Below are 19,351 nucleotides of genomic sequence, written 5' to 3' on the forward strand. Positions count from 1 at the left end.
CAAAAACAAATTCATATGAATTCCAATTAAGAACATAAATATCTGCTTTATCAAAACTGAAAGCTAATAAGCACACACACCTTGCTCTTGCACTTTAGGCAGAAGTTTATCCAGCGCAACCATCTTGCCACTGTTGATGACTAGGTGTGTGTCCGTAGTGTATGGGGGACCAGGCTCTGCTCCGTCAAACAGGTACGGATGGTTGCAGCATTTCCGCAGCTGCATCAGAATATTCAAAAGCCGCATCTTATCCATCTTTCCGGCTGAGTTCAGGATGTCAATATCCTTCATCAGGATACGTGTGTACCTGGTGGTAAATCAAGGAAAGAAAACACTGTGTAAGTCCGTAATTTTTATTATTCCAACATCATAACTGTTCATTCTTTTTCAAGGTTTTCACATCTAGAGCTTGTTTAGTAGTTTATATTGCCACGTACTTCTCTATGATAGCAATGGAGCAGGATGGTTGACTAGTCGTCCAACAGCTGTCTATCAAGAGTCTATCAAGATGTTTTTTTATTTCTTTCAATATATTTTAGCAATGTTACATATGTATGATTTAGAGATTTGACTATACTTTGAGAGGTTACATCACTAAACTCATTTTTTTATTTATACATGGCTTTCTAAAAACAGACTGCTGTAGTTCTTTAGAAAACCCACCAATGAGAGTTAGGAATAAATAAAAATCTGGGTGATGAGTGATAGTGTTTGTATATACAGTATATTTTCATTTCACCAGTACCCAGCACACATGACACTATAAATAATCATCCAAAGTGTTTATCAAACCCATATGGCAAGATTTAAAGCACCCACGTGAAAATGAAGCGAGACGTAAGATGATTTGGGGAAAGAAATAAAGAGATTCGTAGTCTAGTTCTGTAATGTATGTAATATTGATCATTAAGTCGGGCGACCAGAACGTAAGACTGCAGCAGTGATGGGAATAACGGCGTTATAAATAAACGGCGTTACTAACGCTGTTACTTTTTTCAGTAACGAGTAATCAAACAAATTACTTTTTCTCCCCTTACAACGCCGTTACCGTTACTGACAAAAAATGCTGCGTTACTATAATTGAGCTCACTGAAGCGCTTTTCATCTGAGTAGGCTCTCTCTCAGCCAGGACCTGCAAAGTTATTTCTCTGGTGTGTGTTGGGGTTAGTCATACACAAATATAATTTTAAACTGATAATAATGTACGATGCTCTATGTGTGTGTCTGTGAGCAAGCGAGCTGAGCGCGAGCTCAAACCAGAATACACTTTGTGACATGCTGGATCGAAAATATGCGAAATAAGTTTTTCTAGTCGACTAGTAGTTATTCATTTAAACCAATAGTTGACTAATCACATTTATATTCATTTAATTTCTCAAATACTGGAGAGAATAAACCATAATAATGATCGTAATATAGGCTATATCACTCAAGCGCACGCATAAAGCTTGCCATAAAGAACCGGCAAAAGTAATTATTATGAATGTGACCAAAACAGCAAGGAGACATTTTAATTGTTTATTAATAAAGTAATGTTTTCTGAATCGGTGTCAGCTGCGAAGATGAAGTTGACATTGCTGACTCTCATCATCTCTGCATATGGACACGCCTAGAGAGAGAATGCACTTCATTCGGATTAGTACATAATCAGAGAAGCCTATTTCTTTTCGATTTTAGATATTTCAAGCTTTCTATAGCCTAGATATAGGCTATTTCTCATGTCTGCGAGGCAAGCAGCCTATACGCTGAGTTTCGGTTCATTTAGTCTATAAGACGCGCTTCATTTCAGTGATCGCGCCTGCGCCTGCCATGATTATATTGTCTTATATTTTTGGTTCTTATTTATTAAATCCAGGCAATTGGTTGATGAAACATTGATTAAAATTAAGATACAATTTTTACAAACGAAATTCACTTTAAAGAAAGGCTTTCTATAAAACAAAACTTAATGAAGTGGTCAAAATCATGTCTGACCCACTCCATGACTCCCGATATATTGCGCATCATATGATGCATCTTACTCATGCTGTTCACTTTTCATAATTTAATAAATGGATTTAAAACATAACACAGGACTATTTAAACATAAATATGAAGCTGCATTTTCTATGGCTACTAACACGTGCAGTACAGAGAAATTTCATAAGCAAGAGCGGATCATGAATAATTTATTCTTAGACTTATATTTAATATTGGGGGAATTCAAGTTATTTGACATATTTTAATTTTTTAAAGTAACGCAATAGTTACTTTCCCTGGTAATTAGTTACTTTTATAATGATGTAACTCAGTTACTAACTTCGTTACTATTTGTGAGAAGTAACTAGTAACTATAACTAATTACTTTCTTAAAGTAACGTGCCCAACACTGGACTGCAGCAGCTTCTGTTGTCTTGTTCACATGGTGAGAACAGTATAAAACAACAAAGCCTCAACACAGCACTTGGTAAAACTAAAAGGGTTTTTACCACAAAAGATCTGGTGATGTCAATGTTAGCATTGTCAAAAATATCAATATTTCGATATGTATCGATAATGAAATATCTGAAACGGTTCCAATTCTCCTTTTCTGCAATATCAATACACCGATACCAGCTGTACATTCTCAAGTCTCTCGCCGAACTGACACGCACATGCCTTCTCTCACTCACTCATTTCATTGGCTCCAGTTGAATAGTGCTAGTATTGTGCATAATTTTAGTCATTCACGCAGGTATCGTGCTCACACCAAAAGCGTGTGCATCACTGACATATATAAATGCCGCCTCTCAAACAGCTCGTGAGTACCAAATTGACTTCTTTTTCTTGGCTTACTGTGCTTAAATGGTCAAATACATTAAAAATTACGTAAAAAATGGCATCTTGACGAGTACATACAGCCAGTTTTGGAATGTAAACAGTTGAGAGAAAACACGTTTTGTATATTTGATCCATGCAAAGTGATAACAGCCTAATAAACCTGCTGCCGTCTGTCATGTTAATCAAAAGAACAAAAGACAAAGAGAAAATCACTCGCTGCTCTTGACAGAATAACTTTTGTACTACTGTTGAAACCTTACAGGCATGTTTAATTTGTCTCTTTATTCTACTGTACTTATTGAACTATCATTTGCCATTTTTTTTTATTTGTTTGAAAATTTCATTTATCAAAATTTTCATTTAGCGAAAATGGTATTAAATATAGATATTTTTGTTGGAAATTCCAGTAAATTCAAGTGCTATACAACTGTGATCCAATGATGAATTTATCTCACATCTCTTCAATTTCTGTTTTTTTAGTTTTTAATAAAATTGTGTATGAGCTTACCATTCTCTCTGCATTTTACTGAGCCCCAGGTAAATCTTCACCTCTTTCTTGGGAGGAAGACTCTTCTCCACCTCCGCTTTAATGCGACGCAGCAGGAATGGACGCAGAACCTGAAAACAAACATTCAATAGCTCGAGTGTCTCATCAACAAAAACTTCAATGCTGGACAATACTAAAAATATACTCAAAAGAGAGAATTAGACTCACGGCATGAAGTCTTTCAACCAGCTTCTGGTCACCCAGACAGTTATTTGTGTCAAACCACGAATCAAAATCCTAAAATTATAGAAACGCACAGACATATGTTGTCATGGTGGTAACATTCAAAGTGACTTCTGCCATTTTTTTATACTAAGCTAATAAAGCAGCACAATTCTAGATAAATTGATCATCATGATTTTTTTGTGTCAAACAGAGATAACAATATCATGCTACATAACATTTATCATAACATTAACATTCTCCAATCAGCATCAGCATTTTTGCACAAATCTCTTGAATGAATAATTCAATAAAAAATACATTTTTTAACAGTCACCTGGTAGCGTAACAATGTAATTGATACAAAATTTGCATATGACTGCCTCTAGAGCAAGACATTGACTAATAGTTATACATCATCGCACCACAGGCCCCGCCCACTGGCGCTCATTTGCTTGACGGCTGATTTTTGCCTACAATGGATGTGAGCATTGCTTCTTGTCAAAAGCAAATAGAACCCATTATAATCACTGACGCTACCTACACTGGATACAGTATACAGACTGTGTCTCTGTAGAGACTTCAGAAGGATCCCAGCATCAGACACAAGTGGATAGTTTATTTTAATGGCATCCCAGATCACATCAGAGGATTATATGTTTGTTCGGAGCATTTCGTTTTATAATTGAAGCACAGTATAATGGAGAGTTCGCAAAGAAACTTATTTTTTTACACGATTGTCGGATAGCCAAACAGACAGTGCGTCGCTGATGTTTGGTCATGTGGTGGTGTCATTTTCACACCACAATTGTCTGATTCAAAGATTTTGAGAGGTCCGTCTATTCATTCCTAGCTACATATCAGCCTATCACACGTCAAGCTGACTGCACAGCAGGCCAGAATGACCATCAGGCCACCGTCAGGCTCCATATGGCCAGTCCACCACTGCCTGTGGCGTGGTTCAAACGAGTAGCACTGTTTCTTTACACTTTTGGCACATAAACATTATATGGAACATTTATCAAACATTTGTTATTTTATTGAGGAAAATTTTATCGCGATAATTATCATTATCATTTAATCACCCAGCCCTATTGGTAATTGACTGTTATATGATGATAACTTGGATGCAATAGCAAATGGGCATTGATACTCTGTTTCCTAAGCAATTATGTTAGCCAATCATAACAGTGGACGTTTACTGACAAGTCTTAAAGAATCTGCCCCTTAAAAACAGATCATTTCAGACAGAGAGTCAGAAAGAGGGTTGAAAATAAATGTTTTTTTTTTTGTGTGTGTGCAAAAACCTTTATTAACATTATAACAGAAACTCAAGGAACATATTAAAGGTGCCCTAGAATCAAAAATTGAATTTACCTTGGCATAGTTGAATAACAAGAGTTCAGTACATGGAAATGACATACAGTGAGTCTCAAACACCATTGTTTCCTCCTTCTTGTGTAAATCTCATTTGTTTAAAAGACCTCCGAAGGACAGGCGAATCTCTCCTGACTGTTACGTAACAGTCGGGATCATTAATATGTATGACCCCAATATTTGCATATGCCAGCTCATGTTCAAGGCATTACACAAGGGCAGCCAGTATTAATGTCTGGATCTGTGCACAGCTGAATCATCAGACTAGGTAAGCAAGCAAGAACAATAGCGAAAAATGGCAGATGGAGCAATAATAACTGACATGATCCATGATTACATGATATTTTTAGTGATATTTGTAAATTGTCTTTCTAAATGTTTCGTTAGCATGTTGCTAATGTACTGTTAAATGTGGTTAAAGTTACCATCGTTTCTTACTGTATTCACGGAGACAAGAGCCGTCGCTATTTTCATTTTTAAACACTTGCAGTCTGTATAATGCATAAACACAACTTCATTCTTTATAAATCTCTCCAAAAGTGTGTAATGTTAGCTTTAGCCACAGAGCACTATCAAACTCATTCAGAATCAAATGTAAACATCCAAATAAATACTATACTCACATGATCCGACGCATGCATGCAGTATGCATGACAAACATCTTGTAAAGATCCATTTGAGGGTTATATTAGCTGTGTGAACTTTGTAAATGCACTGTATTATAGTCGAGAGCTCGGGGGGCAGGGAGCGCGTGATTTAAAGGGGCTGCAGCCTGAATCGGTGCATAGTTAATGATGCCCCAAAGTAGGCAGTTAAAAAAATTAATTAAAAAAAATCTATGGGGTATTTTGAGCTGAAACTTCACAGACACATTCAGGGGACACCTTAGACTTATATTACATCTTGTAAAAACTGGTTCTAGGGCACCTTTAACTTAACAAATATCCATGTCATGACCCCTTTTTAAATCTTACTGACCCCAAACGTTTAAACGGTAGTGTACAATTAAAAAAAAAAAATCAATTAAAAACCATTTGAAGACATTTTTTCCTAATCTTAGTCCTGATTTGGTTATAAACTTTAGTTTATAATCTAAGGAGTAGACTACTCTAAACATACAACACATCTACACAAATGCCTCCAACACAACTGTGACAGATACAGCAACATAACGTGTGGGAGGAGATAAAACAGGATGCAATATTTAAAAGAGTATGACTCACACTGGCAGAGTTGAACACATCAGGCAGCAGAAAGTTCAAAAGCGACCAGAGCTCATGTAGATTATTCTGCAGTGGGGTACCAGTCAACAACAGACGATTGGTCGTCTTAAACTCACGCACAATCTCTGACAACTGAGAGCCGGAGTTAAAAGAGAAAGAGACAGCAAGGAGAAAAAAAGGAAAGATTCTCTGAAGTCTTTTCCTCTGTATCAGATCGTTAAATCATCTCAGAAGTTTTATGAGACACATTTCTCTACTTTTTAGTTACTCTTGCATTAATTGGATCTCATCAGTTGTTCATCTGTGTTCAAATACCTTTGATTTCTCGTTTTTGATGCGATGAGCCTCGTCGATAACCAGATATCGCCAGTTAAACTTCTTAAAGACCGATTTCTCCCGAATCACCATCTCGTATGAGGTCACACACACATCCCATTCACCAGGCATCATCACATCACGTATGAACGCTGCCTAAAACACACACACACACACATACTAATTATGGCTGATTGTTACACAAACATTTTGAAGGACCTTCTAGTAGGATAAAAATTTATTGGGTACAAAGGGAATAGAAAGGAGGAAAGTGAGAGAAAAACTCAAGGACACACATGTCCCATTCACCAGGCATCAAGTCACGTATGAACGCCGCCTAAAACACACACATACTAATTACATACTAATTCATTATTACACAAGCATTTTGAAGGTCCTGCTGGTAAGATGAAAGTGGGTAGAAAGGGAACAGATGCAGGAAAGTGAGAGAAACACAGAAGGACATGAACAGCCTTACTCTATCATCTTTATTCCCAATAAGACAGACGGCCTTCAGGGTGGGCACCCAGCGCTTGAATTCATTCATCCAATTATGCAGGGTCGATTTGGGCACTAGGACCATGTGGGGGCCAGGAATGTTCCTGTAGTGCTTCAGGTAGCCTAGCAACGCGATTGTCTGCAGGGTTTTACCTAGACCCTGAACCAATCAGAACACACAAATCCAATGAGTCACAGTCCATGACATCAACAAGACAGACCCAGAAAAATCAGTTTTACTGAAGCGTCTGAAAAAATGCAGGAGTCGTGTTTTCATTGTCATGAGACTGTGTGGTTCCACAATGACGTATAATCAGACTATTTCTGAAAATCTAGAGATTCAACTACTAAATCATATAGTTGCTTTTAATTAGACCTGTCACTATGAACATGCTATACTTCTACTGTTGCTGTGTTGACCTTTTAGTTTAAAATATTGGGGGTTTTACCATCTCATCAGCCAGGATGCCATTAATGCCATTCTCATACAGAGAAATCATCCAGTTCAGGCCTCTGATCTGATAATCTCTCAAAGCTCCATTCTTAACATCTGTCAATGAATGAGAAAATTAATAATGATCATTACATTTGATCACAGGTGAATGAACAGTGTAATTAATCATCTCAACCAACTGGAAGTAGTGGAAGAGGTACTTAAATGTTACACATCACATTACACGTGTCTGTTTTCTATTTCTAGCAAATGGGCCAAAGAAAACAAGACAAAAAAATAATAATGGTGCATGGCTTCTGTGGGCTTTTTTGTGCTTGAAAACAATCATTAGTTTTGCAACTCCACTGGGGCTGTTAGTAGTGCAGAAATTTTGCACTTCACCTTTAAAGCAGTGGTTCTCAACCTTTTTTTTTTACTTCAAAACCCCCCATTGTTTACAACATAAATATTTGAAGGCCCTAAGACTTTTCCAATTTCTCATGATTTACTTGATTAATTTTTAAAAATATTTTTTACTTAAAATTTCTACCTGATAAAATATTTAGAGCTTGGCATAACTAGAAAAATTTATAAAAATGACCATAGAGTTAGAAGATTTTATTCATTTACATTTACAGACTTTTCCAATGGTGCTACAATGGTGCTTTACAATGACAATATCTCATTTAACCAGGTTTTCTAAGAATGTGTCCTAGTAAATCCAGTTGTTGAGGGCATGGATTAAAATAAGATATATCTTGATTTTAGGAAAACTTGAAGCCCCTTGGAAGGCCCCCTGGTTGAGAAATATTGCTTTAGAGGAATTTACTCACCCTCAAGTGGTTCCAAACCTGTATGCTGTTATATTTTCTGTGGAATACAAAGTAAGAGTTTTTTAAACAATCTTTATAGCAGAATACGAAGACCTTGTAGAGTAACCATGAGCTGTCAAGATCCAAAAGAACAAAAAAGCACAGTGACAGTACCATAAATGTAGTCCATAAGTTTTCTGAAGTCATGATAGCTTTGTGTGAGGAACAGGCAGAGATTAAGTCATTATTCACAGTTTTGTTGGAACACCATCAAAACGTGCACCAAAGTTCATTATAAATATTGTGTTCCATGGAAAACATAACAGCATGAGTTTGGAATGAGTAAGTACATTTCTCTCTTTTTTTGGTCCCACTTTATATTAAGTGGCCTTAACTACTATGTACTTACATCAAAAAATAAGTACAATGTACTTATTGGGTTCAGATTGAATTGCAAAACACTTTTGTTGCTATTGAGGTGGGGTACGGGTAAGGTTAGGGAAAGCTTTGGTGGTGTGGGTAGGATTAAGGGTAGGGGTAAGGGGTAAGGGATGGGTCAACAGTGTAATTATAAATGTAATTACAGAAATTAGTTGCAGATGTAATTACATGCAGGTGTTTTTAAAATATAAGTACAATGTAGAAACATGTATGTACACAATAAGTGCATTGTATCAAATTATTCATTTAAATGTAAGTACATAGTAGTTAAGGCCACTTAATATAAAGTGGGTCCCTTTTTTTAAATAACCAATGTATTAATGTACTAAAATAATTAATATTTGTTTTTAAAACAATGTGAGACTAATAAACAGAAACAGACGGACTAGTCATAAAACACTGATTCGTACATGAGGGTGACTCCTCAAAACGAACAAGAACATTAGCTGCCTTCCTGCTCTCAGATAGGAGTTCCTCATCCTCCTCCTGCTCTGTTCGACGATGGCGGTTACTGAAACACATAACCATGGGCCAGAAATAAATCAAACCAAATCACCATGACGACACGTCTGACCAGCAGCTTTTGGACTAATCGTTAACCTCGTGCATCTGAATGTGTGAGCATGCATGTCTTTGTATGTGTGTCTGAGTCTGACTTACTCTCCAACAGACAGCAGGTTCTGTTTCTCATCCTGTTTAATTCGGGGTCTCCCCATCTTCACCTTCAGAGGTGAGGTGGGGGATTTCTGACTGGCAGGCTGAATGAAATGAGCGAACAGTTCAGTCTGCTTCAGCAGGAACTCAAATCTGTTTGCACGGTCCGTTTTCTTTGTTCAAGTGAGAAACAAAGGTTTGTGAGTTAATTAAGATCTGCAAATTACTACTTCAAACTCAGTCAAAACAATGTTTCAACTTCACAAAGTTTAAACTGAAACCTGAAAAAAGCTGAATTTTCAAGCAGTATATGAAGATACAAAGGCATCAAGCATGTCTGAAATTCAGTGTTTATGTAACATCTTGTCTGCTAAATGCCTTCATCTCGTTGGTTTTACCTCCACTCCTGGTTAGTCTTAAAGGGATGGTTTACCCAAAAATGAAAATTATCCCATGATTTACTCACCCTCAAGCCATCCTAGGTGTATATGTATGGCGTTATTTTACTGTCAAATGTCGAGAGCACATTATTGTGACGCGAGAGCATATCAATGTAATGCGCGAGCGCAGTTCTGTCCGCTCGTGCGCGGATTTCCTCTGCTCTCGCGCAAATCTGTCCGCTCGCACGCGGATTTCCTTTGCTCTCGCGCAAATCTGGACGCGCGCGCTCAAATATACAGTGCTCTCTTATGAACTGCCTCTCCTCTCGCTCAGATATTGCGTGTGCACGCTCAAACTGTTTCCTGCGTGCTCAAACGTGTCCTGCGCGCTCAAACTGCACATGTGCGCTCACGAATCTCTCCGTGCTCTTGCAGAAATTAATTTGCTTATGGATTAAACGCTGTCAAAAGTTATAAACCAATCAGAAGAGACGACTGATCCATGAAAATGCTACGTGGAATCTTATTGGCTGAGAGTGAACTGCGCCTGGAATTCTTTCGACAAAGATATGTATTTTATTTATTCACAATTTAATAATATTTATCAAATGTAACCTAGTCTAACTGCATCACATTACAGGTCAAACCCCTATTTATCTAAACAAACAAACAAAAAATGTTTCTTAAAGTTATTGTGGTCATACGTTTTGTGTTGAAATAAAAAAAAAAAAAAATAGGTAACATTTTACAATAAGGTTTTTATTTGTTAACATTAGTTAATGTATTATCTAACATGAACTAACAATGTGCAATACATTACTGTAATTATTAATCTTTGTTAACGTTAAAAATACAGCTGTTTGTTGGTTGTTTACTTCACAGTGCATTTAATAATGTTAACAAATACAACATTTGATTTTAATAACGTATTAGTAAATGTTGAAATTAACATTAACAAATATTAATAAATGCTGAAGAAGAGCAATTCATTATTAGTTAATGTTAACTAATGCAGTTAAATAATGTTAACGCAACCTTATTGTAAAGTATTACCAACAAACATCTTCTGATTTAAGACCGAACAAGATCAGGGTCAAATCGTCATTCCCTTAATACTTAATGTGGAGATCACATACCACCATAGTCAATTTCTTTTGAGGTCTGGAATTAATGATTCTGATACATCAAATACATTTTAACAGTCACTGGTCACCACCTACTGGCAGAACAGTGTAACAACATTAGTTTCAACGTTCATTTAGCTACTTATTTTAATTGCTGAAATCAGTGTATATTCAGACTATAAATTGTTATTGCAATACTTGCATTATTATTTAATGTTTGCAACACAGATGTAGCAATAGTATGTTGTTGAAAACACTTTGTGAAGCTGTTTAAAACATATAGCTTACATGACCACTGCTTTCAGCAGCAATGCAAAAGCAGGTTTAAATATTCTGGTATGATTGTAATTTCAAAAGGTTTAATAGACATAACCGAATCGTTGTCATTTAGGAATAAGATCGCGTTCTTTTGCTTAATCGTGCATACACAAGAGCTTAGGTATTTTTGTATGTCATGTTTTATACCAGACCTCAAAAGAAATTGACTATGGTGGTATGTGATCTCCACATTAAGTATTAAGGGAATGACGATTTGACCTGATCTTGTTTGGTCTTAAATCAGAAGATGTTTGTTGGTAATACTTTACAATAAGGTTGCGTTAACATTATTTAACTGCATTAGTTAACATTAACTAATAATGAATTGCTCTTCTTCAGCATTTATTAATATTTGTTAATGTTAATTTCAACATTTACTAATACGTTATTAAAATCAAATGTTGTAATTGTTAACATTATTAAATGCACTGTGAAGTAAACAACCAACAAACAGCTGTATTTTTAACGTTAACAAAGATTAATAATTACAGTAATGTATTGCACATTGTTAGTTCATGTTAGATAATACATTAACTAATGTTAACAAATAAAAACCTTATTGTAAAATGTTACCTATTTTAAAAAAAAAAAAATTCAACACAAAACGTATGACCACAATAACTTTAAGAAACATTTTTTGTTTGTTTGTTTAGATAAATAGGGGTTTGACCTGTAATGTGATGCAGTTAGACTAGGTTACATTTGATAAATATTATTAAATTGTGAATAAATAAAATACATATCTTTGTCGAAAGAATTCCAGGCGCAGTTCACTCTCAGCCAATAAGATTCCACGTAGCATTTTCATGGATCAGTCGTCTCTTCTGATTGGTTTATAACTTTTGACAGCGTTTAATCCAAAAGCCAAATTAATTTCTGCAAGAGCACGGAGAGATTCGTAAGCGCACATGTGCAGTTTGAGCGCGCAGGACACGTTTGAGCACGCAGGTAACAGTTTGAGCGTGCACACGCAATATCTGAGCGAGAGGAGAGGCAGTTCAAAAGAGAGCACTGTATATTTGAGCGCGCGCGTCCAGATTTGCGCGAGAGCAAAGGAAATCTGCGCGCGAGCGGACAGATTTGCGCGAGAGCAGAGGAAATCCGCGCGCGAGCGGACAGATTTGCGCTCGCGCATTACATTGATATGCTCTCGCGTCACAATAATGTGCTCTCGACATTTGACAGTAAAATAACGCTATATATATGACTATCTTCTTTCAGACGAACGCAATCGGAGATATATTTAAAAATATCCTTATTCCTCCAAGATTTATAATGGTAGTGAATGGTGCAGTATGTGTACGGAAGCTAATTATTTGAAGTTATAAAGTTTTAAATATGGATATTTTTCTTATAAAAACACATGCTTCGCTTCAAAAGGCCTTTATTAACCCATAAAGAAAACGGACAGTGCGAACAGATTTTTAACCCACTCACTCGGCTCTGTATGAATTACTTTGATTATGGATGGATGCATTTTTTTTTTCTTTTGCGGGCCCCCATTTACAACAATTATACACCTTGGAGGACTAAGGATTTTTTTTTTTTTTTTTTTTTTTTTTTAAATATCTCCGATTGTGTTAGAAGAAGGCTTGAGGGTAAGTAAATCATGGGATAATTTTCATTTTTGGGTGAACTATCCCTTTAAGGGTTGGAACTGCAAACCTCATTCTCACCACTGACTAACAGCTCAATGTATTTAAAAACCTGCTGGCTGGCAGTACACTAATAGTGTACATTAAAAGTGGAATGAACACTCAACTCTTTTTTCCTCATATTCAGGGTCAACCAGGCTCTCCTTCACAGCTGCTTTAGGAGGAGGGTCCAGGAGAAATGGTGGGTCCTCCTAGAAACAGATATCAAAGACACACATCTGATACAAATACATGCAGACAAATATATATAAAATTACTCATCCTTATTCTGGACACATACATTTTGCATCTTACAGTAGTAAAAAACATATTTATATGGACAAAACAGTCACAAAGTGAGATTCACCAGGAAAATTAAAAACCCAAGTTCTTACTAACTCATAAGCATAAAGTTTAATGTGACATCTTGCCCTGCCAGGTGCTGTTACAGATGTGAGTGCCATTTAATGCGTTTGACATATTTGACATTTTACAGTATATCCTTATCTGTATATGTTAGTAATTCATAGAAATATTTCTAATTTGTGCAAAAGTTAATCATGACATTAAGCAAAGTCCCTTTCAAGGAAAGTCTGTTCACTCGGCAGCCATATTTGCAACACCTCCGGACAGCTATTTCAGGCATCTAATACCAAGTACTATCTATTTGAATGGGGGAATCCTGAAATCTCAAAAACTGCTTGGCGAACTCAAAATTAAATAACATACTTCAAATCAGCAACAAAATCTGACATGAACTGTCCCATAAATGTTGTTTCTTATGCTCAAATAGCATTAAAAAAGCGTATTTTCAGGCTAGACAAGCCAATGCGCATGTGCAGTCCTAAGTGCGAGAGGCTCCGGTTCCCATAGAAACCTGAGACTCTAACAGCAGCTGCAGTGATGCAATGACTTTTTCAATCAGCGACTGGCTCTTTTACTTAGAAGGCGAGACGTACTCCGCAATATTGTGCATTGCAGCTTCTCCCATTCAAAACTAAAAGAGTATGGGATGACGTGTTTTTGTAGGCAAAACCCGGAAGCGAGTTAGCATTTTAGGACTTCCGGTTCCATCGCCATAAAGTCTGTGGGTTTTTGAATGGGTTTTTGCTAAATCGCCTGAAATAAGGTCTGTGGTTAACAAAGCCTCTAAATATTTTCACGTTTTGATCTATGATATAAAACACACCAGTTATAACCATCATTATATAATGATTTTTAAACCTTTATTGTGTCTTAAAAACGGCGGTTGCTAACAAGTTGCTAAAAGGGACTGGCGGGGACTTTAGGCGTCATCATGACAAACAGGACATTTGGAGACCATTTTTCATGAAAAAGTGGATAAGTATTCATACACAGCGCAGATCATAATCAGCGAGCATGTTTTTAAATAAAGTTGTTTTTTAAATAAAGTTTGAGGAAGCTTGGTGGTGGTGAAGTTGATCCACGACCACGGTGTGCTGTAGTCCGTTTATAGCCTACTGTTAGCTTTTTAAATCTGACGGCTTTATTTAGGCTTCAAAATGTATAAATGTTGTGTTAACTTGTAAAGATTATCTTGATAGACAAAACGTGTAAGTGTCATAACCCTTTGTTAAACACGGAGCTTATTTTTTGCAATTTTCCAAAAGTCTATGGGAAAAATGCATAGGCTTTCGATTGAGGGAACCTTCCGGGTTGGCCTACAAAAACACGTCATCTCTGAGGTACTCAACAGGAGTGAACCATCTTTATCTATAGTCTTTGCATTAAGCGAGTCTCCCTGTTAAACTTCACAGACTTCACTGAATAGGCGCCAGCACACACATAAAATGATTGCAGTTTTGCTGAAATATTTGTTGTTGGATTGTTACAATGAGCTTTAACAATGTAATTGGATATAAATATAAATATGTTTACAAAAATTGTCCGTCTTTTTTATTCAATCAATTTACACACTAGATTCATATGACATTTTTTTTTTCCTTTTTGGCGGAAAAAGGCACAACTTTATTCTTCTTCTTCTTATTATTATTATTATTATTATATGGACAATGCATTTATTTATTTTAGTACCAGTAACTGTAATAGTTATTGGCAGAAGAATATTTTACCATTTTAATTTTTAGGGGACGTGTTACAAATCTTACATCACAATGTCACTTGTGTCAAATATAGTGTCAAATCACTATGACAATAAATTAATAACAAAACAAATATATAATTTATGTGTCAATAATGTGAAGAGTGACCAAAGCCATGTAGTATAATGTTTAAATCTCTTATTAAAACGACTCTTCTTGACAACTAAAAGTTGGACCCCAGCTTTGAACTGCTTATAGTAACAAAAGATCAATACTCTCACAGACACACGCTCAAATAAAGCCAGCGTGACATTGGAGTCAATTCAGCTCACAGTAACAGTGAGCATGTGAGTGTTTATTTACGCGGGCAGCGTCTGCAGGCAGTTGTTGATGTGAATCAGACAGATTTGCGTGCGTTCCGCAACTCTGCTCCGACCGCAGACGGAACGCATGCAAATCTGTCAAAAGCCACATAAAAAAATGCTCTTAAGCAGAGTAATAAACATCTAAAGCCATACAGATGTGAGCTAAACTCCGCCTTCCCGCCATGTTCCGTTCCCCCAAACGCAGATGAACTGTAAACTTCTGCATCCTGTTTTTCATGTCCGTCTGCAAACACATTATACTTCTCTCTTTCTCTTTACCTCTTCCGCCTCCGCGTGCGCCTCCCGAGAAGTAGAGGGTAGCTCTTCGTCCGACATGTTGGTCAGTGTACGAAGCTTTTCATTAGTTATTGGTGACCAGACAGTAAGTTATAAAGCATAATTTTGGCATATGCGTCATGACAGGACCGTACAGTCACGGCGCGCGCACACGCCCCTTTCAGAGCTTCATACTAAATATCGCGAGATTAGAGTGATCACTTGCCCTTTTCAAAGCTGTTCATTAGATCTCGCGATATCAAAGGCTCAAAAATGGGTAACTGTCAAACACTAATCAGCTGCACGAAATTTTTGAATATTGTACATCTCAGAATGCACCGAGACGCAAAGCAGGTAGAAAGATCAAATGTGTCGTATTGTTTTTTTAAATAATGTCTCAGTTTAAACTAAATGCCTGATATTGAAAGGTGACCAAAATGAAAACGGGACATTTTGTAGTTAAGTGGTCAAAATATAATTGAAATCTCAATCTCTGACCCTAACTGGTTTTAATACAATTCCCAAAAAGAAAAATATTAAATAGTAACCATTGCAAAAAGCAATATATTACCATTTTCCAACTGTATTTAATATATTTATTTTCACAAGCTGTGAATATACTGATACAGTAATAACTTTTTTTTAATTTTTCAAATGTTAATTTATGTTTGTGCTTCTGGAAGCTATGTTGGTTGGGCTTTTTTGCAGTGTATTTGCAGGATGTTTTGAACATGCTGTAAAATAGGGACATTTCCAGGGACAGCTCCGGTTGGAGACAGGACAACAAAAATGGAGGTGACTTACAACAAAATCTGGTCACCCCATGATATTGTGATACAATATTTTGCACCGTGTTATTGTATTATAGAGTAACATGGTAGACTCTCAGACAAAAAAGGTACAAAAGCTATCACTGGGGCAGAACCCCTTTCAAATGGTTCACTTTACTTTATTTACCCATAAAGGATGCAAATTAGTACCTTAAAGAAACCTATTAATACCTCAAATAAACATATTAGTTCCTAAATGGTACATATTAGTGGATCTGCCCCATTGACAGCTTTTGTACCTATTTTTCTGAGTGTGTTGTTGTATTATGGTCACTCTGAGTCTAATTAGATTGAGACACATCTCCATACTTTGTCTGTACAGACAATTTCTTTATTTTACAATACAAGGATAAAAGGTGGCGGTAATAATAAAGTTTCTTATGCCAATAGACTGTTTTGATATAGATATTGGTCACTAGGAGGCAGACAGAAACCACAGTATTTCCTCTTGCAGCACAACCTGCTACTGAGAAATAGTGGTTTCAACCTGGGGAAAAAAATAGTTGGTCAGATTATGGTGACATACATAACAAAATGAACAAAAGTAATTCCTTTTTCATTTTCTGTCTCCCTCTTTCTCTCTTTCTTTCTCAGAGGCTCTAACAACAGATGGCCTAGTAAACCAGTTCAAATTCCCCTCACAACATTTTCCAAACTGACCTTGGGTTTTCACACATACACATACACACACACAAGGTCATGTGCTGGTTTGTTACAAGATACTGGAGGGAGGAACATCTTTTCTTCCTCCACCCAAAATACACACACAGAGACGGTTTGCTTGTACATACATGTCCTCTCACAGATCACATACAAATACAAAAACACACTCTCTCCTCCCACCCTCTGTTTGTTCCTCCTCTCTCTCTCTCTCTCTCTCTCTCTCTCTCTCTTTCTTTCTATCTCACTCTGTCCCTGGTCGATGCTGTGAGTTCCTCCTCTCTGTGTTTGGGGGGGTTGAACACAGGATTCTCACTGCTTTCCTCTCAGTCTGCAATCAGCAACGGACACACACGCACACAGACGCAGCAGCTATGAGCGCAGACGATGTGGTGTGCACAGGATGGCTCATAAAATCCCCTCCGGAGAAGAAGCTAAAGAGATTTGTAAGTAAAAGTCCTGTGTGTCTGAGCGTGAGTGTGATGAATTCAGCATTAGAAGCAGGTACTGCAGTATAATGATCCACTGTCAGTTCATGTTCTCTGTGTTTTTATGACAGGATCTCTTGCTGTGTTTCTCTTTGCTGCATGGTTTAATTTTAATTGCATTTTAAGACATACTATGTTCTCAACTATGTATTGCTCACACTTGGGCTCTCCCTACTGCTGTCCATCACTGTCAGTGTTTTATACTATTTAACTGTGCTGTGCCGAAGGTTCTGCTTGGCTGCGTTTTAATTTCTGTTGCCTGTGGACTTTTGATCGTTGTTATGCGATGCTTTACACATGCTAATTCTCAGCTGTGTTTGTGCAGCATTTGTGTGCCTTCTTGCACGTGGCTGTGCTGCTTTGCATTGCCTCTTCTTGCCTGTGTGAATTTCAGTGCTGTGCTTTATGACAAAGCAGTTTACCTGTGCAACCACTTAAACAGGCATTTCCATCTCAAATTATTTATTCCTTTTATATAATTTGTTATTGCAGCTTATTGTGATATATACGTGGCAGTGCATTATGCTCTGTCATGTAACTGCAGTCTTTGTTATTTGACTATTTCAGAAAGTGCACACTTTGTTGTCCTGTGCTGTTCCACTGTGTTTAATCTTCCTTCCTCATTTCTTGCATGTGTTCTGCACTCTGTTTACGTGTTTATGTGCTTAATTGTGTAAGTGTTTCACTGTGCTCATTACTCATTTGACCCTGTGCTTTCATCTGTCAGTCTAGAAGCTACAGTGTCTTAGCAAATGCTAGATTTTTGAGCCTTTAATTGTGTTGCTGTGAAAACGTTTTCCCTGTCCAAGCCTCTAATACATAAGTGCAGTAAAACAGGAACCGTTAAAGTAAAACTGGAACAGTTTAAAACTGAAACAACCTAACTGTTCTCTTTTTACTGTGTAAAATGGTGTTGTGCAATGCGTTGACCTCAGTTTTCTTGTAAACAGAGATGAGTGGTATGTCATGGTAATCACTATTAACAGTATAGAGCTATAACTATAAAGATAACTATAATGATACCTTTAACAATGACTAGCTTAGCATCCACACCAATAACGCTTTATTATAAGCATTGTTCCTATGTTCTAGTTCATTAAATCCTTAAGCTCTTTAATGTCGGGTGCATTCGGATTGGAAACAAAATCGTTTTGAATGTGTTTCCAGTGATATTGTTCCTCTGTGTTGTTGTCATTATAAAGGCCTGTTCAAACCAAAGATGCTAATTTTAACAACTATAACTATAAATTTTTAATAATCATTCAAGTTCTATGAGAAGAGGGAAGTCCACACCACAGCTATAAGGATAACAACACAGGGGAATGGTATCACTTTCAGAACTTTTTTCTCCAGCTGATGAATGATAAAAATATTGACAACCAATGAGAATCCACACAGGCATTTAAAAAGCAGACAATATGACTGCTGTGAACACTTTTAATAAACAGAACACATTATCAGCCCTCGGTGTGGACACTGATATAGTTACTATTATAGCATGTGAACTAGCCCTAGCTGTGGTGTAGATTTCCTTATTCTCATAGAATTAGAACGATTATTAAAACTTTATAGCTATCGTATTTGGCGTGAACGGACCTTAAATTACATTTAAGTACTCAATCATTGAGATAGATCACAGCACTGTGCAAGTATAGTTGACAAATAACATGCACACAAACGTTTAGCTTAAAGATTTTTGGTTTAAATGTATATTTATGTATAAGGGAAATTGTATATTTTAGGTGCTGTTCACCTTTTTCACCTATTTTATTAACCAACTGTTTTTTAGTTTACTTAAATATCCCTGTGGTGTGACATATGAGTCATGACATTTTAAAAGTACAAATATTCCATGTCTATGTACAGTAATTATTTCAGAACAGTAGTTTTAGGTGAAAATAGCATGTTAAACGTAAGTGATGTGCTGTCACCTACCCATGTTATGTTATGTT

At 36.7% G+C, this 19,351-nt stretch overlaps 2 protein-coding genes across 2 annotated transcripts in view; one reads left to right on the forward strand and one right to left on the reverse strand.

Annotated features, from left to right (window-relative positions):
• Positions 1 to 15,607, reverse strand: part of smarca1 (SWI/SNF related, matrix associated, actin dependent regulator of chromatin, subfamily a, member 1) — a 28,649-nt gene extending 13,042 nt beyond the window's left edge. Inside the window, exons 1-11 of the mRNA XM_048187172.1 lie at positions 15,425 to 15,607; positions 12,846 to 12,929; positions 9,268 to 9,434; positions 9,018 to 9,118; positions 7,371 to 7,471; positions 6,902 to 7,081; positions 6,424 to 6,579; positions 6,109 to 6,240; positions 3,515 to 3,583; positions 3,308 to 3,417; positions 81 to 307 (exon numbers count right to left, since the gene is read on the reverse strand). Coding sequence (XP_048043129.1) covers positions 81 to 307; positions 3,308 to 3,417; positions 3,515 to 3,583; positions 6,109 to 6,240; positions 6,424 to 6,579; positions 6,902 to 7,081; positions 7,371 to 7,471; positions 9,018 to 9,118; positions 9,268 to 9,434; positions 12,846 to 12,929; positions 15,425 to 15,481 — 1,384 coding nt within the window. The 5' untranslated portion in view covers positions 15,482 to 15,607. The remainder of the gene's footprint in view (positions 1 to 80; positions 308 to 3,307; positions 3,418 to 3,514; positions 3,584 to 6,108; positions 6,241 to 6,423; positions 6,580 to 6,901; positions 7,082 to 7,370; positions 7,472 to 9,017; positions 9,119 to 9,267; positions 9,435 to 12,845; positions 12,930 to 15,424) is intronic.
• Positions 15,608 to 17,096: 1,489 nt separating this feature from the next.
• Positions 17,097 to 19,351, forward strand: part of gab3 (GRB2 associated binding protein 3) — a 30,087-nt gene continuing 27,832 nt past the window's right edge. Inside the window, exon 1 of the mRNA XM_048187174.1 lies at positions 17,097 to 17,357. Coding sequence (XP_048043131.1) covers positions 17,286 to 17,357 — 72 coding nt within the window. The 5' untranslated portion in view covers positions 17,097 to 17,285. The remainder of the gene's footprint in view (positions 17,358 to 19,351) is intronic.

Source organism: Megalobrama amblycephala, linkage group LG4 (assembly GCF_018812025.1).
Source record: "Megalobrama amblycephala isolate DHTTF-2021 linkage group LG4, ASM1881202v1, whole genome shotgun sequence".
In the NCBI taxonomy this organism is placed as follows: Eukaryota; Metazoa; Chordata; class Actinopteri; order Cypriniformes; family Xenocyprididae; genus Megalobrama; species Megalobrama amblycephala.